The sequence below is a fragment of the Pan troglodytes genome, chromosome 1, assembly GCF_028858775.2.
Source record: "Pan troglodytes isolate AG18354 chromosome 1, NHGRI_mPanTro3-v2.0_pri, whole genome shotgun sequence".
NCBI lineage: Eukaryota > Metazoa > Chordata > Mammalia > Primates > Hominidae > Pan > Pan troglodytes.
Genome location: NC_072398.2, coordinates 94556477 through 94582047, shown reverse-complemented (window position 1 = coordinate 94582047; position 25571 = coordinate 94556477). Strand labels below are relative to the sequence as shown.

The 25571-nt window shown below is 42.6% G+C and overlaps 1 protein-coding gene across 12 annotated transcripts in view; it reads right to left on the bottom strand.

The window, feature by feature from the left end:
* ADAR (adenosine deaminase RNA specific) overlaps window positions 1–21753 on the bottom strand; it is a 46799-nt gene extending 25046 nt beyond the window's left edge. For 2 of the 12 annotated variants that reach the window (XR_010158013.1, XM_016928038.4), the window contains exon 1: window positions 1670–1903. Coding sequence is in view for 4 of the 12 variants with exons in the window: in XM_016928038.4 (XP_016783527.1) it covers window positions 1670–1684 (15 nt within the window). In the remaining 8 variants the exon portion in view is untranslated. Of the gene's footprint in view, window positions 1–1669; window positions 1912–21576 lie in introns of those variants that run through there. The other 10 variants (XM_063813042.1, XM_063813049.1, XR_010158012.1 and 7 more) reach the window with 9 other exon arrangements.
* Window positions 21754–25571: the final 3818 nt, after the last annotated feature.

The following is a 25571-nucleotide window of genomic DNA, read 5'->3' as shown; positions in this document are numbered from 1 at the left end:
ATGTGTCATATCTATTTGTATTCACCTGGGGATAAGTTAGGAATCATATAATGTTCAATAAAACAACAAAAAGTTGTAGAATAGTATGTACATTATAATTTTTTTCCCTAAACAAAAAGAGAAAATCCATGAATGTGTATGTGTGCGCACAATGGAATGAACACAGAGAAAAGAAAGGAGATGTAAGTTTGCTAAGGATATCTTAGGGCAGTAGGGTTAGAGGGAGAGGAGGAGATTATTAATTTTTCTTTTTGCCCCCCTTAAATCCCCTAAACACCAAGCCACCGTTGAGTACAGCCATTTGGAAAGCTACGGAATAGGAGAGCAAGAAAGTGAGCAAGCAACCCATAGTGATCCTTTCTAAATCTCTCAGCATCACCTCTATGCAAATCACATAACAACTCATTTAACATTCATTGCCTCCCAGATTTCACTTTAATCTGGTCTCACATATTTAGGATCAAGAGATAAGCACTACCCCCTTTGCCTTTACCACACAGGTTCCACAGTGCAATACACTGACACCTGTGCAGAAATGCTTTTCCTTCAAGTCAGGCGTCCTTAATCCTTTCAAAGGAGTGCTTTAAAAATATATATATATATATCTTAACAAAATTGAGGTATATAATTTAGATACAGTAAAATTTATCCTTTTAAGTGTATAAATCTATGAGTTTCGACAATCGCCACCACAATCAAGATATAGAACATTTCTATTTCCCTAAAAAGTTTTTTCATGCCACTCAACAATCAATTTCTTCCACGATACCCAGTCCCTGGCACCCACGGATCCACTTTCCATCCCTATAACTGTGGTTTTTTTTTTCCAGAATGTCATATAAATGGACTCATACAGTATGCAGCCTTTTGAGTCTGGCTTCTCGTGCTTAGCATAACGCACTTGCGAGTCACCCGTGTTGTTACTTGTAACAGTATTTCCTCTTCACTACTAAGCAGTATCCCATTATGTGGATGTATTTCAGTTTATCTGTTAACCTGCTGAAGGCCATTTGTGTTTTCCCAGTTTTTAGCTATAATTTATAAAGTGGTTAACAAGCTTTCTCCTACAGCTTAAGTGCCATTTTTAACTCCCAGAAGGCCTTCAGGAGGTGGATAAGGTGAGCTGAGGATAGTGTGCGCTGCTCAAAGTCCGAACGTTGTTCAAGTGGGGCTAAAGCGGGGATAGGGGGTTCACAAGGGGCCCTAGCAGAAAGGGAGACGATGTGTCTGCCTTGACATGGGCTCAGGCCTTCCTACTCAGACGGGGGCGCATTTTCCCCCAAGCCCTCTTCACGCACTGCTCCATTCTGCAGAATTAATGAGCAGGATACAAATTCACAAATTCCTAAACCAGCAATGCTGCTTGGCAAGACTACACACACACGCGCACACACACACACACACACACTCTCTCTCTCTCACAAGACGCACAAATTCCTAAACCAGCAATGCTGCTTGGCAAGACCACATACACCCACACACCCACACACACACAAACACTCACAAGACGCACAAATTCCTAAACCAGCAATGCTGCTTGGCAAGACGACACACACACACACACACTCTAACACTCACAAGACGCACACGCTACGCACTGCAACACAAAGCCTGTGAGGTTGTAAACGAACCCAGACGGCGGCGAAGGTCCAAGGCCGGCCCGTCTTACCTGCCGCGGATTCATTGCGCCCGCGAGGCATTGCCCGGCCCGGCCCGACCCGCCGGCGGCACGACCCTGGCCCGACCGCTGGGCCGCGCCAGCCCCTCGAGGCCCCCACGCCTCCGCTACTCCGCACTGGAAGTGGCCCCGGGGCGTCGGCACGGGAAACTCCGCGGGTCTGCGCGCCGGGCCCAAGATGGCTCCGGTTCAATTTCGCTTTCGTTTCCTCGGAAAGCCTTCCCCTCCGGAAAGTTTGGCCAAGAGGAGGGGCTTGAGCAAATCTTGCGCCACGCTTGGTTTCAGGCCGGTTACAAGTCGAACCCCTCCGCTGCATGAGAACTACGGAAGGTACTTTTTTTTTTTTTTTTTTTTTTTTTTTTTTTTTGAGACGGAGTCTCGCTCTTTTTGCCCAGGCTGGAGTGCAATGGCGCAATCTCGGCTCACTGCAACCTCTGCCTCCCGGGTTCAAGCGATTCTCCTGCCTCAGCCTCCGGAGTAGCTGGGATTACAGGCGAGCGCCATCACTCCTGGCTTTTTTTTTTTTTTTTTTTTTTTGTATTTTTAGTAAGAACAGGGTTTCACCACGTTAGCCAGGGTGGTCTCGAACTCCCGGCTTCAAGAGATCCGCCCACCTCGGCCTCCCAAAGTGTTGGGATTACAGGCGTCAGCCCCCGCGCCCGTCCGGTACTGTTTAGGAAAACCGCCGTTTCAGTACTGAGCTCCTAATTCCCCGCACAGGCCGTAGGCAGGAATACACGAATAGAGCAAAAGGAAAACAAAGGCACACAAAACCTCAGGCCAGAAACAGCATGACGCCCGGTCCTCCCTCTCTCCGCGCCAGCGCGGTGGTGGCCGCGTCTCCAATGTGGAGGTGGGGGGGGATGGGCGGGAGCGCAGATCTCGTCAAACGACCAAGGTTCCCACCGTGGGACCTTGTTAATGCTCCTACTATGTTATAAATTTAAGCAAGCAGATGCCAGCCAGTAAAAAGTACCAAGAGTAGCAACAGCAGCAGTGAACAATTTAGGATCTAGGTCATAAAAACTACCCCACCAGGCAAATGGTTAAGTACTTTACATGTATTATCTCCCTTAATCTTCACAACAGCCCTCCAAGGTAGGCATTATTCCCACTTTGCAGGTGTAGAAACCGAGGCTTGACTAAGGCCACGCTGCTGCCAAATCCAGGTCTGAAGGCTTTAGTAAAGCTCAGTCTTCAGCGCTTCTCTACACTCATTCAAATTACACCATTACTTTCAAAAAGATAACTTTTGTTATCTAGAGGGACAAAAGTCAAATTTGCTTCATGGTCAGGCTTCTCTAACTGCTCGATTTTTGTTCAAGGTATCTGGGAAACGATTATTCTAGGGTTCAACACCATCCTCACCTGTGAGAATGTTCTTTCCCTGTGTTTAATCTTAATTTTACCCCCATGCTTATGAAATTACAAGGCAGTCCCTTTATAGCAGTATCTCCAGCTGATGCCCTTTCATGGTGTTAGTCACTCCAAATTAACATTCCCTTGCAGGCTGGGCTCTTGTCTTCCTTCTGGGCCTTTGCACATTCTATTCGTTGGCCTAGCATGCACCTCCTCCACGGCTTCCCGTGAATCAACCTTTCAAATTTACAAGGGAGGCCTTCCCCACAGCAGGTAGGGGGAGAGGAGGGGGAGCAGGTGCTGTTTGTGGTTTCTTACTCCATGCTTCTCGAGTTACTGGGCACCTACCCCTAATAGGGCACTTGCACACTGCGCTAAAAACGCCCCATTCGATCATTTAACAAAACTTTACTAAGCACCTAATTATGTGGCAGATACTGTGTTAAGCACCCAGGATATGACACAAATAAGAGCGCCATCCTTTAGCTAGTCTGGTAGGGAAGATGGATGCCTCAGTAATCACAATTATCATGTACTTCTTGTTCATATATCTGCCTCTAGAATCGTCAAGTCATCTCCTCGGGGGCAGGAAGCATGTTTTATATCCTTATATTCGCCTTCAGAGGGCTGGTTAGTTGAAAGAATAACAGACCCCTCAGTAGGTATAACAATGGGCAAAAACAATCGAAAGACAACTTCACAGGAGATAAAAAATATCAAACATATGAAAAGGTTCTCAACCCCATCACATCAGAGAAATGCACAGTATAGCTACAGTGAGCTACTGTCCATTCACCAGACAGACAGCATTAGCCATCTGATTAGACCAGGTGGCAGCAAGGATGCAGAGCAGCTCTTAGTCACTACAGGAAACCAGTTTACCATTATCTAGAAAGGTAATGGTAAACCCCAAGAAGTTCATGGTTGCATTATTTGTAATATCTCTAATAGCCCCCAAACTGGAAACAACCCAAATGTCCATCAAAAGTAAAATGGATAAATGGTGGCATATGCCCATGATGGAATACAATACAGCAACAAAAATGAAAGATCTACGCATGCAACAAGGTAGCTAATTATCTAAATATGATACTGAGTGGGAAAAGCCATATGTATACTATATGATCCCACTTACAGAAAGTCCCAAGCCAGGCAAAACTGAACTATAGTATGCTCTGCATAAAAGACAAAATGAGGCCAGGCGCAGTGGCTCATGCCTGTAATCCCAGCACTTTGGGAGGCTGAGGTGGGCGGATCACGAGGTCAGGGGATCGAGACCATCCTGGCCAACATGGTGAAACCCCATCTCTACTAAAAATACAAAAAATTAGCTGGGCATGGTGGCGTGTGCCTGTAGTCCCAGCTACTGGGGAGGCTGAGGTGGTAGAAACGCTTGAAGCAGGGAGTCGGAGGTTGCAGTGAGCCAAGATTGTGCCATTGCACTCCAGCCTGGAGACAGAGCAAGACACCGTCTCAAAAAAAAAAAAAAAAGACAAAATTGTGGTTAATCACTTCTAGGGAGAAAGGTGGGAGTTTTGACTGGGAAGAAATCTTTTGGGTACCGGTGATGTTCTAGCTCTTGACTTGGGTAGTGGCTACATATGTTTGCTTTCCAATAATTTCATTATACATTTACGTTTTATTCATGTTTCTGTATATATATGCTGTATTTCACAAATTTAAAAGGTAAAAACAAACAAGAACCACAACAAACTCTTGCTGTTGCAATTCCAGTCCACTTCCCCATGTTTTTTTTCCTCCGTTTAAGTAACAGGAGTTATATCTTACCTCTGCTTTCTTGTCTTCAGGCAAGACAATCTGAAAGCCTTTACCCTTCTTCAGAAATGATCCAGAAAAGCTTTAATCACAACTACTGTGCGAGGGAAGCTGCACCGCTGCTCCCCCCACCCCTTTTAATCTAACATAGGACACAGTGGCAAAGCAGTGAACTTTCCTCAAGAGAAGGTCAGTTTATGCCTTGAAAGAAAAACAACTCCTATTGTCATTTAATCTTAGCAGCTCAAGTAACTGCAGACAGTCTTATTCATAAACGTTTCATCTCCTCCCCCTCAGTAATTGTTTTAACTCCCCCATGGTTGTGAGGTGATGATGTCTTTTTTTTTTTTAACTGTTCTATTGTAGGAACTTGACGAGTTGGATGAAAGTCTTTAAAAAAATTAACCAAAAATAATAGGTTTATTTCAGAAAATACAGACAAGCAAACACAATAAAAATCACCCATTGTTAATTCATCATTCATCTGTGCCTACCCTTCGAGCATTTTCCCTGTGCGTAACTTCCCCGTGCGTAACGGCACTGCCAACACATGGGTGGCCAGTCCTCTCAAGGGAGGAGCTCTTCCTATAAAGAATGGCTCACCTCCCCAGGGGCCTGTGAAATGACCCCAGATGTATCTATACCACCTAGGGCTACTTATTAAAAACCACCTAAATGATTAAGAGTTACTGTCTACAAATGAAGTACTCAGAAACTCAGTATTCTCAGAAGTCTGGCTTCCACATAGCAGTGCCAAGCTCTAGCTCTATAGGTGCATTCAGGGGGTGAGACTTCCCCACCTATAGGAAAGGACATGCTATTATCAGGGCTCCTGAGTTGGTTTTGTTTTCCAATCCCTGCTATTCTTGCTTTTTAACTATAAGTAACTGTTAGTCTGACTTAGTAATTGTTAATTTGGTTTGTTGTGGATCTTCTGTTTAACCTTACTGCGTGCAGGGATACATGTTTACAACAACAGTCTTTTTTAATCTGTAATTTCCTATAACCAGACTTTACTACACACATGGGCTATATCCAATTGGAACATCTATCTCCTGTCTACTGTAAAGCAGATGTCTGCAAACTCCTTCAGTATTTGCTCATACAGTGATACTGGGACAGAAATGTACTGCCTGTGAATGTATTCTAAACAATTTGCAACATATTATCAAAGAAAGTAATAAATTACTCAGGTTTTTTTTTTTTTTTTTTTTTTTTGAGATGGAGTCTCGCTCTGTCACCCAGGCTGGAGTGCAGTGGTGCAATCTTGGCTCACTGCAAGCTCCGCCTCCTGGGTTCACGCCATTCTCCTGCCTCAGCCTCCCGAGTGGCTGGGACTACAGGCGCCTGCCACCACGCCCGGCTATTTTTTTGTATTTTTATTAGAGATGGGGTTTCACTGTGTTAGCCAGGATGGTCTCGATCTCCTGACCTCGTGATCTGCCGGTCTAGGCCTCCCAAAGTGCTGGGATTACAGGTGTGAGCCACCGCGCCCAGCCTGCTCAGTTATTTTTAAGTACCAGGGCATCATTTTAGAATAACTCTTAGGAAATGTATAGTAAGCAATTCAGAGTTGCTAGGCACAAATTTATTGCCCTCCTTTTTTGTTATCGTCGTTTCTCCTCAATTCTTTATCACTGAGTTTTTATTCCACTACAACAGTTCCTAACAACATTAATTTTCTTTCTTTCTTTCTTTCTTTTTTTGAGACAGAGTCTCGCTCTGTTGCCCAGGTTGGAGTGCAGTGGTGCGATCTCAGCTCACTGCAACCTCCACCTCCCAGGTTCAAGTGATTCTCCTGTCTCAGCCTCCCGAGTAGCTGGGACTACAGGCACATGCCACCATGCCTGGGTAATTTTTTGTATTTTTAGTAGAGATGGGGTTTCACCATGTTAGCCAGGATGGTCTCAATCTCCTGACTTCGTGATCCGCCTGCCTCGGCCTCCCAAAATGTTGGGATTACAGGCGTGAGCCACTGCGCTAGTCCCTCAACATTAATTTCCAAAATTCACAGTAGCCTCCCACAGTAAACCCACTTGCTTTGATAACCTGTAAAGCTTTTGGTAGAGAAGAGTGAGTTGCCCAACTGGCTGAGTAGTGCTCTGTGGCAGTATTTATGCTGACATATATTCTATTGATGTTAATGATCACAAATGGCTTTTTTTTTTTTTTTTTTTTTTTGAGACAGAATCTCACTCTGTTACCCAGGCTGGAGTGCAGTGGCATGATCTCAGCTCACTGCAACCTCCACCTCCCAGGTACAAGTGATTCTCCTGCCTCAGCCTCCCAAGTAGCTGGGACTACAGGCACACGCTATCATGCCTGGCTAATTTTTGTATTTTTAGTAGAGGTGGGGTCTCACCATGTTGGCCAGGCTGGTCGCGAACTCCTGATCTCAGGTGATCCACCTGCCTCGGCCTCCAAAAATGCTGGGATTACAGGCGTGAACCATTGCTCCCAGCTAAAACTGGCTTTTGAAGTTACAAGAAAGCAAGAAATGCGGCCAGGCGCGGTGGCTCATGCCTGTAATCCCAGCACTTTGGGACACCGAGGTGGGTGGATCACCTGAGGTCGGGAGTTCGAGACCCGCCTGACTAACATAGAGAAACTCCGTCTTTACTAAAAATACAAAATTAGCCAGGTGTGGTGGCACATGCCTGTAATCCTAGCTACTAGGGAGGCTGAGGCAGGAGAATCACTTGAACCTGGGAGGCGGAGGTTGCAGTGAGCCGAGATCGCACCATTGCACTCCACCCTGAGCAACAAGAGCGAAACTCCATCTCAAAAAAAAAAAAAAAAAAAGAAAGCAAGAAATGCCTCAGGTACCCCCAGAAGAAAAAGGTCTCCAAAAGCTATTAAGTGCGTTTATCCACTCCAGTAAGTTATCTAGTAACAAAGAAAAAAAGTGGTATTTATCAGCTAGCTATATGTGCCAGGCTTAAGTATTATATAATAAAGATATAACATTTGCAATAATATTACATATGTAAAATAATACTAATAATAATGACTAACAGGCCTGTGTGCAATCTTTTGCAAGTATGTATAACTAATAAATGTACATTCAGTCGGATAACTACCCCACGGGGTGACCCTATACAACTTGTGGTTTTATACATTATATTCTGACACCCTTAAGCCGCTTCTCCGATGCTAGATTGTTCTTGGATGCAGCACCTGACTGACTTCTGGCCTGACTCCGGCTAGCACAGAGGTTCCGCTACTGGCCTACATTTGGGTTCTATTGAGTCGGGACCCAAAGGGGGAGATCTCCCATCTTCTTCTTCCCTAGGATCCAGATCCAGCCTGTAGGGGGCTGCTCTCAGCCCCAGCCTCATGCAAGAGCAATGCCCCTATCTCCATGGCTTGTAGAAAGCAGGAGGGGACAATCACAGTCCTGTCCTGGGCAGGCTCAAGGCAGCCACTGCCCTGACTTCTGCAGTGTTTCTCAGGGAAATAGGCTGATTTCACCAACAGCCAATTTGCCGAAAGTCAGTTTGCCAAATGGCCAATTCCTTGGATAACCAATTTACGAAACAACCAATATGTTGCATTTACTTTTTTCTTAAATCTCCCTAGTCTTAATTGACCAGTTTTTATTCTGTCTTCTTAATAGAATTTAGAGGAAATATGCTCTGCTGTCTCCCTGCTGCTGTAGAGCAGAAGATTGAGGAGGAAACTGAGGAGGCAAAGGGGTAGGATGGAGGGGCTTTTGTAGAACTGACTTTCAGTGAACTGGTTTTCTTGGAATTTGACAGAGAGCCATTTTCAAGTGAACACTGGTCTTTAAAAGTGTTTCTTTTAGTGTTGGCAAGTTCAAAAAAATTTCCACCTACACACACAGAGGAAAAGGCCATGTGAAGACAGAGTAGAGAATAATTCGAAGATGCTAGCCTTGAAGACTAGAGCGATGCAGCCGCAAGACAAGCGATGCCAGCACCCACCAGAGGTTGGGAGAAGCAAGGAATGGATTCTCCCCTACAGCCTCTGGAGGGAGCACAGCCCTGCCAACATGGCCCAGTGATACTGATTTCGGATTTCTGGCCTCCAGCACTGTCAGATAATAAATTTCTGTTGTTTTAAGCCACCTAGTTTGTGGTTATTTTTTTACAGCAGACAGCCACGGGAAACTACTACAGCATCTTTGCTGGACAATACAAACCAGGGAGCTCCAAGTCCAGGGCTGCCAGAGGCTTTGCTAGGCGAGACAGGAGTTTCTGCATTTGGGTACATCAAAGGGAAAAGGCCAAAACAGACTAGCTGTCATAGATGTACTTATGCACAGCCATGATGTCCTTTATTTATTTATTTTTTAAAAGACAAGGTCTCTGTCACCCAGGCCAGAGTGCAGTGGTACAGTCATGTCTCACTGCAATCTCAAACTCCTAAACTCCTGGGCTCAAGCAATCCTCCTGCCTCAGCTTCTTAAGCAGCTGGGACTACAGGCACATACCACCATGCTTGGCTAATTAAAAAAATTTTTTTTCGTAGAAATAGGGCCGCACTATGTTGCCCAGGCCAGTCACGAACTCCTGGGCTCAAGCAATCTGCCTGCCTTGGCCTCCCTGAGTGCTGGAATTACAGGCGTGAGCCATCATGCCTCACCACATTTTTTAGTTAAGCTAAACAGTACAGCCTTCTCATTATTGTCCAACAGAATTAGAGCTTTTAGTTTTATCTGATTTTATTTTCTAGGAAGATACCATTAATTTATATTTTTTAAATGATGAAAATAAATCATCTGTGAAAGAAATAAATTTCCAAGGCAATAAAATAAAATGCAGACAAACTTTTAGTAAGATTGTGTTTTGTGATTACAACCTCCAAACTGGTTTCCCGGCATGTACTTTGGCCTCTTTTCTATCCAGTCTTCTCGACACAGCTTGTGTGATCTCTGAAAACCAAAATCTGATCATGTCATGCATGGAATTCAAGAAAATTCTAAACTAGCAATTAAGGGGGGAGGGGGAACACAGGCAGATGGGATCCAAGAGGCGACAAGGGAGGCTTCAGCAATACAGATAAGGTTCTCATTCAGGGGAAGGTGTTAGGTTCACGTGCATTCGTTTCATTGTTGTATTTCAGTGATACATATATGCTGCAGGAATCTTTTATGCATATCAAATATTTACATTATTAACAAAAAAATACTTGCTTCCTAATGCTCTTAAGATAAAGGCAAACATCTTTACACGATGGCTCCAAAGCCTTACATGGCCTAGCCCTGCCATCCTTCTCCCTTCTGTTGGACCATGCCCCATCTCTCTGTCCCTCAGCCTCCCTGAGCCTTCTTTTCCTCCCTCTAGATTGCCATTCTCCCTCTTGCCACATACTTGCCCCTCTCTCTGGATTATTTCTCCTCCTTTCCACTATCCTATGATTTGCCCTTCAGATCTCAGGGTAGTCAACACTTCTGGAGGAAGAGCTTGAGCTCTAACCCCTACCCCCTCCCATCACATGATTTCAAGACCCCCTCCTCTCTTTTGGAGCATATTTACACTTGTAATTTTACATTTCTTCATGTGGTTTTTTGGTAAATATCTGTCTCTCTTACAAGTTCCAAGAAGCTAGGGCTATACAAGTGTTTTGCTTTCAGCGTGCTCAAAAATATTTACTGAAAAACGCAACATGCGCATTTCCCTCAAGAGACAGCCCATAGCTTTCAGACTCCCAGATAGATCTGTGTACCCAGAACGAAGGTTAAGAGGCACTGCTCTAAAGACTTTGTTCTTTCCACTGTTGTACTTCAACTCTGGCTTATGTCTTCCTGACCTGGCCCACTGCCCTCTCCAGCACTTCTGTCTGGAGTTCTAGTGGACAATGGGTATCTCAGAGAAGGGCTGAACTTCCCAATATGGAATACAGTAAAAAGTTAAAAACTACAAAGTGATGAATCCCAACATGGCTGCCTAGCCAGTGGACTGGACTTCTACCAAAACAATGACTGGGGCACTATTATCCTGACTCATAGACATAGTGAGAGATAACTTATCAAAAACTCCTGCAAGCGTCCTGTCCTGCTTGTTGCTTAGACAATGCCTAGTCCAGATAACACTGGCCAATAAGTAGCATTTGGAGACTTTGATTTCCTAATATGGGATGGAGACCATGAGTTTTAAAAACCTACCTCATCCCTCATTGCCACCCTCAAGGCTTAGATCTCAGAGCCTAACTTTTGCACTCAACTGGTTCTCTGCTGGGCAGTAAACTTCTGCTTAGCATATCAATCTTTGATGCCAGAGTCTAGATTCTTACTTTAACAAAGAAAGTTCAAAGAAGGCAGGAATTGTGGGCAGAGGTGGGATTCTGCACGAAAGTGACCCTGATGATCACCTTTCCCTCCTAAGCTGATTAAACCAACACAAAACCTCTTCCAAACAGGAAGATGTGTGAGGACCCCTTAATAATAAAGACTGTCTATCATAAATCAACAGCCAATATCATATGTAGAATGGAACAGTTAGACACTACCACTCAAACGAGAAAAAGGAGGGCTACCATTACCATTGTTATTTTCCTTAATTCTAAGATGCACTGCTTTTTACATCCTAACATTTCTGATATTGGAATATGAATTACAGTGTAAGTATACATTTAATATAGTGCCCCCCAAATCTGTTATTAAATCAATAGCAAGTCTTTATGCTCAGTGGTCTTAAAACAAATATGGTATTTAACACATGTTAAATATATATATTTAATATCTTTTCTACATATGGAAATTCTTACATATTCTACATTATGAAACAAAAATAAGAGATAAACTATTAAAAAGAAAAATAGATTATTTGCAGATGATATCATCATAACCCTAGTTGATCCAAGAGGATCAACTGAAAAACTCTTAGAACCAATACCAGTCAAGGAATATGGTTGAATATAAGAGAAACATATAAAACACAATAGCTTCTTTATATGCATATGTATATATGCATATAAAGTATATATTCTTTATATACTAATATATACATTACTATAGTAATATATAAGTATACCTTCTTCATATAGTAAGTATATATTCTTTATATACTTTAATGTTTTATTTGCTATTAAGAATATGGTATTCTTAATAGCAAATAAAACATTAAATTAAAAAAAAGAAGTATCTAGGACTAACCCTAAGAAATGTGAAGAGCTTACATGTGGAAAATTACAAAACTCTGCTGAGGAATATATGTCTTAAATAGAAGGACATCAGTCTCAAATGTGATGGTAGAATACTTTATGAATACTAATTAATATCAAATTAAATAACGATTTACTGCAAATACTATGAGGTTGGGGCAGTAAGGAGTGGATACCTGACAAAATGATTACTCTAAAGTTCAGATGCAATTAATAGGTCATTGGATGGGAATAAATAAAGTTCAAGTACAAGAACAAACAAAACAGTTTTTTAAAAAGAAGACAGCTACGCTAATTAAACCAAGGCAGCACTGGTATGAAGCAAGGGTAGAGCTTCAGACTAACAGAAAAGAACCACCTCCCTGCAAACAGAGCCTAGTATGTGCAGAAATCCAATGCATGATGAGGAACCAAAAACAGCAGTGAGAAAAAGCGTTATTCAGCAGATGGAGCTGGGCCAACTGAATGGCTATTTGGAAAAAAAAAAAGTCTAGAGTCTAGCCTTATATTAATAAGCCAAAACAAATTGCAAATGTATTGAAAGACTAAGTGTAAAAAAATTAAATAAAAACACCAAGAAGCAGGCCGGCCGTGGTGGCTTATGCCTGTAATCTCAGCACTTTGGAAGTCCGAGGCAGGTGGATCACCTGAGGTCAGGAGTTTGAGACCAGCCTGGCCAACATGGCGAAACCCCGTCTCTACTAAAAATACAAACATTAGCCAGGCGTGGTGGCAGGTACTTGTAATCCCAGCTACTAGTGGGGCAGAGGCAGGAGGATCGCTTGAACCTGGGAAGCAGAGGTTGCAGTGAGCTGAGATTGTGCCACTGCACTCCAGCCTGGGCAACAGAGTGAGACTCCATCTCAAAAAAAAAAAAAAAAAAAAAAAAGAGGCAGATAATGTTAGTGGCCTACGCTAGAACTATGCCTCCCTTTCTGAGAGTGCCCTGATTCTGTCCACTTTCCTAAGAAGGCCAGGTTCCCTCCCCAGCCCCAGAGGAAGGATGTTAATTAATCTAATTTAATCCAGTATTGAGGATTCTACTTCTTTTGTCAGTGATACATGTGATACATTTGTGGCCAGCAAACTACAAAAACAATCTGTCTGGGGCTGTCTGAGAAAAGGGCTCCTCACTGGGAATAAGTGGTGTCCAGAGGACAGCAAGGCAGCAGGCTGGAACAATGCTGGGTTGCTGAATCAACCATCATGGGAACTGTTCTGTCTGTACGAACCAACACAGCACTGCCTGAAAGACCAAAATACTCCTGATGATGTCTGAGAGGTGGGCTAACCTGTGATTTTATTGGCTTTTTAATAGCTTTCTATAATTTTTAAGTTCTTTTTAATAATAAAGCATGTATCACCCTCAAAATAAGAAGAGGAAGGTTAATAAGAACAACAACAAAAAAAACAAAACTACTTACTGCATGAACCTTCCCTTATGAAGTTCACAGTCTAGTAATGGGAACAGACATGTAAATAACTGACTAGAACATGTGATAAAACCACAATGGGATGCCGCTTCACAGCTACAGAATGGCTAAAATAAAAAAAGACTCACAATACCTAACGTTGGTGAGGATATGAAGCAAACTAGCATTTTTGTATACTGTGGGAACATAAAATGGTACGACTAACTATTCGAGAAAACTGTAAGGCAGTTTCTTCTAAGGCTAGACCCAGCATTTATACTCCTGGGTACTTACCCAAGAAAAATGGCCACAAAAAGACTTGTACAAGAATGTCCATAGAACCAGGGGCTGGAGGATGGGGGAAAAGAGGAGTTGTTAATGAATATAGTTTTAGATCTGCAAGATGAAAAAGTTCTGGAGATTTGTTGCACAACAATGTGACTATACCTAACACTACTGAACTATACACTTAAAAATGGTTTACGGGCCAGGCGCGGTGGCTCATGCCTGTAATCCCAGCACTTTGGGAGGCCAAGGCGGGTGGACCACAAGGTCAGGAGTTCAAGACCACCCTGGCCAAGGTGGTGAAACTCCGTCTCTATTAAAAACACAAACATTAGCTGGGCATGGTGGTGGGTGCCTGTAATCCCAGCTACTTGGGAGGCTAAGGCAGAGAATTGCTTGAACCTGGGAGGTGGAGGTTGCAGTGAGCCAAGATCGTGCCACTGCACTCCAGCCTGGGTAACAGAGCAAGGCTCCGTCTCAAAAAAAAACAAACAAACAATGGTTTAAGATGGTAAATTTCATGTTGTGTATTTTACTACAATAAAAAACAGGAAAAAAACTGTTCATAGAGCTTTATTCTTCTTAATAGCCCCAAACTGGAATAACCCAAATGTCAATCAACTAATGAATAAATAACTTGATGCATATTCACACAATGGATACTGACACATGCAACATGGTTGATCCTCACTGAAAGAAGCCACAAACAAAAGCACATACTGACATGAAATTTTAGAACAGGCAAAACTAATCTAATCTATAGTGATAGATATCAGACATCAATAGTGTTGGCCTTTGGGGGTAGTGGTGACTACCACAGGGGAGCTTTCTGAGGTAATGAAAATGTTTTATTTCTTGATTTGGATAGTTAAATGGATATATTTTTGTTAAAATACATTGAAAGGTACACATAAAATCTGTGCACAGAGATACACATAGTTATGCTCCCATGAAAAAAATCTTAGGGAAATAGTGAGGAAGAGGAACTGGAAGAGGCTGAATTCGTCATCTTGGCTACATGCTGAAAAGCTGTTGCCAAGCACGAGTGCCTCTTTAAACCAGACAGCCACACATAAATATCTTTTCATGCAGCAATTTATGGAAACGCTAAGAACACTAAAATTATGATTATCTATATATGTGAATCTTAGTTTTGTCAAGCAAGCTGTTCGCTATTCTGATAAATTATTTAAAAAGAAAAAATATAAGTACAGTAATATAAACATCCTTAAAACAAAACATAGACCTTTAATTAAAACTGATTTTATTTAAAATATTACACTATTTTCATCAAATATCTTATTAAAATCTGAAATAAAACTGAATGCTAGCTTTTTAAAAGTCATATGTAAAAATGCAAACCATAAAAAAAACTAGAATATAGAATAAGGAAAAAAACCTTTTTATGCTCACAAGCAAAAGAAATCAAAAAGAACAAAATTTGTCTACAAAAGAATGAAAAATAGATTTGTATTTTTAATGATAAAGCCAAAATTAGATGGCAAACAATAAACTAAAAAGAATTAACTGCAAATAAAATTGTTTGCTTTTTACCATGAGGATAAACTCATGTTTTTCAGAATATTTGTATATTTTAAAAATCACTTAAACACAATAAGTGAATAGACAAAACATTAACCAAAAATTTAAAAAGTAGAAATAAAAATGGCTCAGTATGGGTAAAAAGGGCTCAAACTTAATTATAATAAAAAATGCAAATTAAAATGAGATGCTATTTCAAATTTAGCTAAGATTTTCCTTTTTTAGTAAAATACTCAGTTCTGGAGAGGAGGGTAGGGTGAGGGAGAGGCACAGTAAGTACTCAGGCATTGCTGATGGCAGTGGAAACTGGTATTCACTTCTTAGGAAGCAAATCAGGACTAAGCACTACAACAGAGTACTGCAGCTAGGCTGAAACTGCCGCTTGGATGTTTGGAGTAAGAGCGGGGTTAAATAATAACCCTGTCATTTCAAGTCTCTATTTGTAGGAGAAGTACTTTTTTGTTGTTGTCAAAAGAAAGAAAGGGGTATTTTTTCCCTTCTTCATGTGTTGAGGGGTGGGTGTGGCGTGGCTAGGGTTCCCACAGATAAGGCATAACATGTAACCAGGAAGATGGATGTGCTCTGCAGGGGCCTGAGGATGTGGGTTTAGGCCCTTCCTGGGAGAGGGCTGAAGACAGATGCTTGAGCAGCCCATGTCCTGAAAAGCAGAGTGGGCTCTGAGCCACTGATTCCCCACCTGGCTCTGCCACATATCCTGCGGCAGAGCGTGGCTGCGTTTGGGTGAAGACCAAACAAAGGCGATGAGATGCAGTATGTTATATTTACTAGCTATGGCTGTAAAAACCTGAGGAAAGGGCAGGGACGAGACCTATATCAGGCTGTTAGATAGCTCTACTTCTGGAGGGCAAGATGGACTAGATGCAGAGTAGTCTTATTTCTGTTCTTGAGTGTTTTGGTACTTAAAAAGAAAAAAGTTTTAAAGTTGACAACCCTTGGTCCCCAAACTCCAGTCCAAGAGTGAGTTGCTATTTATAAAGGACTAAGAACAGTGCCTGTCACCTTGTAAGTGCTTAAATAAATGTTTTAAAAATAAATACTCCAAGGAAAGGGCCTCAAAATATGGAGAAGGCCTTAATATACAACCCATCAAAGTTCAGAAAAGTTTGAGGGGAGTGAAACATCACACAGGGTAGAATTTCCAGCTGGAGGCTCCTTGGGCCTGACCTCTGCAGGTTCAAACACATATGGGAAGAGGTGTGCTACCTTCCTGGGATGCCATGGTACTCAAGTTTCAGATCTTTACAGTGAGAAGTGTATCTATCATGCAGACTGGAATGTTCATCAACATAATGCCAGTGTTTTCTTCCTGTGGGAAGATTTCCATTCATTCATTTAATAAACATTTACTGAACATATACTATATGCCAGTATGAGGCACTGTCCTAGGCCTCAAGGTAGTTTTGTTTTGCTATGATAACAAAGAAAATTCCTTTCCACATTGTTCTCATGAAGCTAATGAAAGACAGTCAATGAGGAGAGACAGGCAATAAATAAACAAATAAATATACAATGTCAGTTATGAGTGCTATGAAGACAAATAATACTAGCTAAGGGTAGGAGATAAGGAATACAAAGCAAAGGACACTCTGTCCTCAAGGGGCTCTCCGTCTAGTGGAGACATGACCAATAAACAGACAATTATCAAACAGAAATAACATCTACAAGGGGGTTGTGCTCAGGTGTTTATGGGAGCAGAGAGAAGGGATGCCTAGCTCATTAAGGAAGGTGTCAAGGAAGGCTTCTGGGAGAAGCATGACCTGAATCTAGAAGGATCAGCCAGATGAAGCAATGGGGAAGGGCAACCCAAACAGCAGATGCAAAGGTACAGAAAGGACGGAGAGCACATAATGGATGCCACAGTGGGAGTCAAAGTTTGATGGACAAACACAACCCACTGGATTCATTCCAGTTGGAAGGCCCTAGAAGGACCCCAAAGAAGTGAGATAAGAGCACACATGTAAGCACACATGTGTGCATACACACACCCCTGCAGTAGTCATGTGCTGTTTCTGCCTGCCTAGGACCTCTGAACTTCCCCATCCCATAAGGTTATGGACGGGCAGTTTAATTCCTCATCCCAAGAGTGAGCCTATGATGTAGACCTCTCCAATTGTGGTCTCCCTATTTCCTTGTCAGCAATGGTTAATTTACAACGCTAAAAGACAGCCATCAGGTCATAGGCTTGGGGTTGCTGACAGGGAGCTTTTTCAGTATGCATAGAGAAAGCAGCAAGAAGGCCGGGCACAGTAGCTCATGCCTGTAATCCCAGCACTTTGGGAGGCTGAGGTGGGTGGATCACCTGAGGTCAGGAGTTCAAGACCAGCCTGGCCAACATAGTGAAACCCCATTTCTACTAAAAATACAAAAATTAGCCGGGGGTAGTGACGGGCTCCTGTAATCCTAGCTACCCGGGAGGCTGAGGCAGGAGAATCACTTGAACCTGGGAGGCGGAGGTTGCCGCCAGCCAAGATCGTGCCACTGCACTCCAGCCTGGGGGCGACAGAGCAAGACGAGCAAGACTCCATCTCAAAAAAAAAAAAAAGAAAAAGAAAGCAGCAAGAGAGAATGAAGTCAATAAAGAAAACGGAGCCGAAAAAGGAAGGGCCAAGAAAGCCCTCATGACATCATTTTAGCCCCAGGATCCAGCCATGCCTGAAGCTTGCCTTTGGACTTTCTAGTTAAATAATCAAAGGGAGGAAAAAAACTTTTTTTGCTTAAGTTAATTTACACTGGGTTTGTGCCACTTGCAAGTAGATTAATATACAGTCCTTTTGGAGAAGAGCTTCATTCTGTGTGCATGTGGCAAGGGGTGGTACAGAAGGAAAGGGAGGCTGATGTCAGAGGGTCTCACCTATTAAGTCTGATAAAGATGGTAAAATAGGTAGCTTCAAGGTAACCAGAGGGTATAGAAGCAGCAACTAGACCTCCTTGGGTGGAGGAACTGAGGGGGGTGTAAGTCACAGTCTATATGGATGGGTTATATAAATTTTGTATGTTCCTAATAGTTCACTATACAACTACAAGTCATCTTTAAACATCTTTAAGACACAGAATAGCTCATCAAAAATACCAGGAATATCATCTGTTTAAAACTAGTGTACTATTCCTACAATGAATGCACATCAATCACAGGTCTTTCCCAAATATTTAATTTTGAGACAAACTTAATATTTTGAACTCTTTATCCCTGATGTCAAACAATCATCCAGTGTTCTCCAGAAAACTCAAGCAGTTGTACCCATTAAGGTCCAAGTCTAACAGATGTTATAGCAAAACAAATTGCTCTATCTCAAGAGATTACTACAGAAGCCCAAAAGCTCAGATTCTGTTGTTCACATATTTGAGAACTCTAATCAGTTGGTCACAGATAATACTACCAATCTTGGTCTGAAACAGGGCTTCAAATCTTTAAATCCATGAATCAGAAAAATGCTCATATTACAGTGTGTTATAGTATAAAAATAGCTGGCTTAAGGAGCCTGTCTGTAATAAGCACCGGGCCTCCTTCTGGCAGAAATAACAATGCCTCAGGATTTCTTTTTTCCACAAGCATTTTCCGAATACCTACTTTGTGCCCATCATCCCAGCACAGTGTACCCATGAGCCTGTCCTTTTTCTCTGGGTGAAAAGGCCAAACCTTGGTTCATATCTGGACAATGCTGAGTAAAAAATGTAAAATAAAAGATAATGTATCATTAGACAATTTGAGATGTTATTCTTGCAGCCAATCCTGGCCCACTAAACTCTGTCTGGGCCTCCTTTCCCCCACTGCACCAGGTTTACATTGCTGGGATACTAGTCACTGAGAAAGAGCAAGACTCAAACCACATAGCCTGATGAGCAAGGGCAAGAGCAAGACTTGCTAGACACTGAGAAAGAGCAAGACTCAAACCACACAGCTGGCTTCAAGTTCCAGCTTTGCCGTTAATTAATGTCAGGACCTTAGCCAAGATTCACTTCTGCATCTGTAAAATGGGGATAATATTTAGTGCACTCAGTTGCTAGAGGAATGAAATAAGTTAGTATATGTAAAGTGCTCAACACCGTGTCAGGTACATAGCAAGTGCTAAAGAGAAGCGAAAGGCCTGGCGCGGTGGCTTATGCCTGTAATCCCATCACTCTGGGAGGCCGAAGTGCGCAGATCACTTGAGGTCAGGAGTTCGAGACCAGCCTGGCCAACATGGTGAAACCCCATCTCTACTAAAAATACAAAAATTAGCCGGGCATAGGCCAGGCACGGTGGCGCATACCTGTAATCCCAGCAGTTTGGGAGGCCGAGGCAGGTGGATCACCTGAGGTCAGGAGTTCGAGACCAGCCTGGCCAACATGGTGAAACCCTGTCTTACTAAAAATACAAAAATTAGCCAGGCATGGTGGCATGCTCCTGTAATCCCAGCTACTCGGGAGGCTGAGGAGGGAGACTCACTTGAACCCGGGAGGTAGAGTTTGCAGTGAGCTGAGATCGCGTCATTGCACTCCAGCCTGTGCGATGGAGTGAGACTCTGTCTCAAAAAAAAAAAAAAAAAAATTAGCCAGGCATGGTGGTGCATATCTGTGATCCCAGCTACTCGGGATAAAATTGAAAAATAATAAAATAAAATGAGAAGCTATAATTAATAAAGTGAGTTTTTTATTTATTTATTTATTTTTTTTATTTTTCAGATACAGTTTTGCTCTCGTCCAGGGGGGGTGCAATGGCGGGATCTTGGCTCACTGCAACCTCCACCACCTGGGTTCGAGAGATTGTCCTGCCTCAGCCTCCCAAGTAGCTGGGATCACAGATGTGCACCATCATGCTGGTCTAATTTTTGTATTTTTAGTAGAGACGGGGTTTCACCATGTTGGCGAGGCTGGTCTCGAACTCCTGACCTCACATGATCCACCTGCCTCGGCCTCCCAAAGTGATGGGATTACAGGCATGAGCCACTGCACCCGGCCTAAAGTGAGATCTTCACCTCTTTGCAGTTCTAGAATTTAATGAAGTGTACAGCAGAGAGATTATGGATTTTGAGATTTCCCCTCCACTACCACCCCCAAGTCTGCATATCATATCTGGCAGAATAGCAAACATCTAAAATAGCAAAAAGTTCCCCTGCTTCTCAAGCAGCTGTACCAATAGGAAACCTTCAGCAAGGGAGCAAGTCCAAGCTCCTGGGTACTGGGCCCTTACTAATAATAGCTAGACACTTCGAATTCTGACACCCCGGGCAAGGTAGATATAATTATCCTCATTTTGTAGATAAGCCCAAGTAGGAGTGGAGAGGTTAAATAACTCATTCAATGTCAAACAGCTGCTAAGTGGCAGACCTGACTCCAAAGTTCATGTCCCCTTTCCACTCTATTTCCCTTTTTCCCATATAGCAAGCACTAACTGTTTGTAAATAACGAACAAGATATTTCAAGAGATCTTTAAAAGGATGGGAACAAGGCTTCTCTGGTGGAGAAAGAAGTTGGCATCACAACTGCTGACAGTTTGACGCCCCTGCCTTCTCTGCCCCCAATGACCCGCTCTAGCAATCCTGCCTCCCTCTCTAGCAACAAGACACTGTGTAGGCCTCTGTTTGCAAGTCTCCTCCCGTGGCAGCCTAGACTCTGCTCCCTCCGCTAATTGCATACTTGGGCTCCTCCACACAACATTCAAAATCCAACGACAGGTATCCCTTTTTGGAAGGCAAGTTTCCCAAACTCTGATACCAACACGAAACACCTGGGGCCGGATTACCCTCTAGTGGGGCCCCCAAATCAAGCTAAACAGAGAAGGAAGGGGAGGTGACGCAACTAGGCCTCCTGCACCAGGCCAGACAGGCTGAGCGCGGCGGCCGTGACCCCGCAGTGAGCTTTCCACAGTGGCCTCCTACGCCTTCCCTGTGGAAGGCACGCCAGGGCGGCGATGTTATCTCTGGGATAAAGGGCCGGTCCTAACGCAGTTTGTGGTAGAAGGCGCAGCAAAAGCGCCTACCGCGGCGAGTCCCAGGCACCTCACTCTCCAGTCACTCTCCGAGGCGGGGGAGCCGGCGAGAGGGAAACAAGGGCCTTTGGTACCCAGCTGTTGGGCCTTTAGTACCCAGCTGCTGGGCTCCGGCTGGCACGAGCGCCGGAGCATCCGTGCGCAGCCTCTGCCGTCCACACTCGCGCACACACGGGCGCGCACACACGCACAAAAGTACACCGGCCCGGGCGTCCGCCTCCTGGAAGGCTGCCGAGACCGGCCACTGTGCCCCTACCAGCTGCGTCCCCACCCAGCCCAGCGGCCACCCTCAGTGCCCTGCCGGGGCGCCCCCGCGCTTCCTCTAACATCAACGCCAGAGACTGGAGAGGCCGCATGGGCCGCGCGTTCCAGCCCAGGCAGGTGTAGCCGAGAAGGACAGAGGCTCTTACCGGGTCTTGTACTTCCTCGGGACACGGCCGGACACCCGGAGGCTGCCAGTGCGGCCGCGACCCTCCCCCCACCCTCCCCCACCGCGTAGCCTTCTCTACCTTCAGTCGGGAATCAATGGTCTGGTCGCAGATTGGTGACATCATTGGCGCGCCGGGCGTGGGAGGAAGAACCACGTGATTCAACCTCTTTTGTTTGCGCTCTAGGAAATTAAGGTTTTTGTTGCTACGTCTTCCTTGGTTTTTTACGTTGTGTTAATGCCGCTGTTTTGGGTACAGTGGGGAGTAGGTACATGGGTTTAGGATGCTGCATTTTTGCCCATGGCCTTGATTGAACTCCTTAGTCATTTATAACGTGGTTGGGCCAGAAGGCCTGAGAAGATACGTAGGTACAATCCTCTTTTAAAAAATAGACCACAGAATTAGCCAATAATACATTATAACCAGTAGTCTTTGAATGGCCCGTTTAAATTAAATTAAACGAATTCATTTTTAAAATAATATAATGAACACCTTCTTTAACTTGACATGCTAACCAAGAACTAAAATATTATCAATTAACTTTCATCAACTTGTAAGTGGTCCCCATCTTGTGCCACTGCCTCTCCATCAGAAGTAACTCCCATCCTGAATTTGTGTTTACACAACTATTATATTGCTTTAATTTCTTTTCGCATTTATATATATTACTAAGCAATGTATTTTTACTTTTCTTAGTTTTGTGTGTATTTCCAAACTCTCATCTAGAGGCCTGGGCCTGGTACATTTTTCTTTACTCATCTTTATTGACTGAAGTTACATTTTGTTCATTTTCACTGCTACATAAAAATCCATTATGTACCATAATTTATCCATTCTCCAGCTGCCAAGTCTTTGTGCAATTTCCAGTCTTTTGCTCTTTCCAACAGTGTTGGAAATCAGCATTGCTTTCTGGTGCCCCTGTGCAAAAATGTCTCTTGGGTGTATTTACCTAGGAATAAAATTGATAGGACTTTGGAATGCCAGTATTCCACTTTATATGATAGTACCAAATTTTTATCCAAAGTGGTTGTACCAGTTTATACTCCTACAAGCATCCACATCTTCTCTAACACCTCAGATTTCTTGGCTTTTGCTAATGCATGGTCTCAAACTGCCCTTATTGAGGTTAAGCATCTCTTTTAAATATGTATTGTCCATCTGTAGTTTCTCTTCTGTGAAATATCAGTGTAGGGCATTTGAGGGATTTTTAGGGCTGAGCAAGAAAAAATATATGACCAGGAGGTGACAGTAGCACACTCAAGCTTTATTTGTGTGAGCTTTGACAGGTTTGTATTTAGGGGAAGTCCCTGGCAGCATGAGAAGATCCAGAGATTGGGGGTGGAGAGGAACCATCCAAAAGGGGAAAAGAGAAGGAAACTTCCAGAAGGGAGTGGCCTTACCATGTCCAGGTGATGTTGTTCAGCGGCCTGTGGGAAGTCTCTGTTTCAGAAAGCTCCCAAGGGCAGCAGCAAATTGGAGTCTTCATAAACCACAGATTTATCTTATCTATGACTAACAGATGTTGGGCACAGTTTCATGAGGTATACAAAGCAGGCAAGCAGCTCTAAATGCCTAAAAATCTGCTTAGTTGGGTTATATTTAAAATGCCTGGATGTATAAACATTTGAGTTAGGTGCTGAAAGGCTTTTGAGATAATAGATACCAGCTTGCTGTGAAGAAATAAACAACTCAGGGACCCAGATACAGAGGCCATCTTTGGCTCTTTATATAACAGTCAGTTTGAGTCTTTTATTATTGTTTTAGTGGATTGTTTGCTACATTATTCACAAACTTAGGGCACTGATTCTTCATCAGTTATATGTGTTGCAAATTTATCCTTCCATATGTATCCTTTCATTTTCTATTTTGGTAGATGTTCTTAACTTTGAATTTATTAATATTTATCCTGTTTTTCTTTTCCCCTTACCCTAATATATATTCACTTACTCTTACTCCTAAAAATCTTTAAATCCTTATTCTCTCTGGAATTTACTTTTGTATATGGTGTGAGGTAGGGATCCCATTTTACTTTTTACATACAAATGACCTTTATTTTTCCCCAGGTTTGTTTATTGACTAGCCCCACCTTTCCCAACTTTCCCACCTTTCCCAACTTTGTTATATATCAACATTCCAGTTACTTATGGGTCTATTTCTGATCTATCTATCCTCTTCCACTGGAAAATTTGTCTATCTTGATGTCAACACCACATTATTTAATTACCACAGCTTTATAAAAAGTCTTGATATTTAGTAGTGCAAAATCTCCCTTTTATTCTTCATCCATCTTCTTTTTTTGGGCTATGCTTGGTCTTTAGTTTTCCCATATTTTAAGGCAAGCATCTCAAGTTGCACACACAAACAAGTTGCACACACACACACGCAGCAGTAACAACAACGAAAACCTGTTGGCATTGCATTGAATAATAAATAACTAACATATAAATTTGGAGAGAATTGACATTTTATGATTCTGAGTCTTCCATAAGCAAGGGATAACTCTCTTTTTATTAGGTCTTCATTAATGCTTTAATTTGGATTTATTATTCTCTTTGTCCAGATCTTGCACATCTTTTGGGGATTTTATTCCTAGATTCTTTGTAGTTTTTGTTGCTATTATAAGTGATGTCCTTTAAAAATATGCTTTCTAATTTTTTGATGATCATAGAGAAATAAATTTGATTTTTGTGCATTGATATTGTATCCAGCCACAATGCTAAACTCTTGTTTGTAGTAATTTATTTATTGATTCTTTTGGATTTTGTATGTAAACAATCATTATCTGAAAATAATGCCAGTTTCCCCCTTTCCTACACCCAACCCTTATTGCTTTTTATCTATCTTAAAGTGTTACACTGGTTTGGCCAGGCGCAGTGGCTCATGCCTGTAATCCCAGCACTTTGGGAGGCCAAGGCGGTCAGATCATGAGGTCAGGAGATTGAGACCATCCTGGCTAACATGGTGAAACCCTATCTCTACTAAAAATACAAAAACTTAGCCGGGCGTGGTGGCGGGTGCCTGTAGTCCCAGCTACTTGGGAGGCTGAGGCAGGAGAATGGAGTGAACCTGGGAGGCAGAGCTTGCAGTGAGCTGAGATTGCACCACTGCACTCCAGCCTGGGCGACAGAGCCAGACTCCATCTCAAAAAAAAAAAAAGTGTTACACTGGTTTGGGGGAGAAGGCAGTGCATTGTTCCAGTACAGTGTTATTGGAAATGGTGATAGTGGGCATTCTTGATGCTCTTGATATTCGAAAGGGAAACTTAGTATTATTTTTGTATATTTTATGATAAAACATTTAGAATGATATTTTTGTAGGCATTTTGTAAATCTCCTTTATCAAGTTAAGGAAGGTACCTTTTATTCCTAGTTGAATAAAATTTAAAAATCTTGAATGGATTTGAATTTAATTTATTTCTACATCTATTGAAATCATCACACAATTTCTTTCTCCCTTTAATATGTTAATATGATAGATGAAATTTATAGATTTTATATTAAACTACTTATCCTTGCATTCCTAGGATAAACAACTGGACCATAAAGTCTCAATTTTATATGCTATTGTGCTCTATATATTCTGTGTCTATGTTATATTCTATGTAGGATTTTTGCATTTGTGTTTATGAAAAACATGGACTTGTGATTTTCCTTTCTCATTCTGTCTTGATCTGTTTGGGTTTCAAGGCTCATAAAGTGACATAAGGAGTATTCCCTTTTTTTGTATCCTCTGGAAGAATTTTAATAAGATTGGAGTGATTTTCCTTTCAAGCATCAGTAGAATTCACCAGTAAAACTGTCTGGAGCTGGGTGCAGTGGCTTACACCTATAATCTCAACTACTTGAGAGGCTCAAGCAGGAGGATCACTTGAGGCAAGGAATTCAAGACCAGACTGAGCAACAAGACTCCATCTCCAAAAAACAAAAACCAAACAAAACAGAACAGAACAGCACAGCAAAACCATCTCGGCTGGGTAT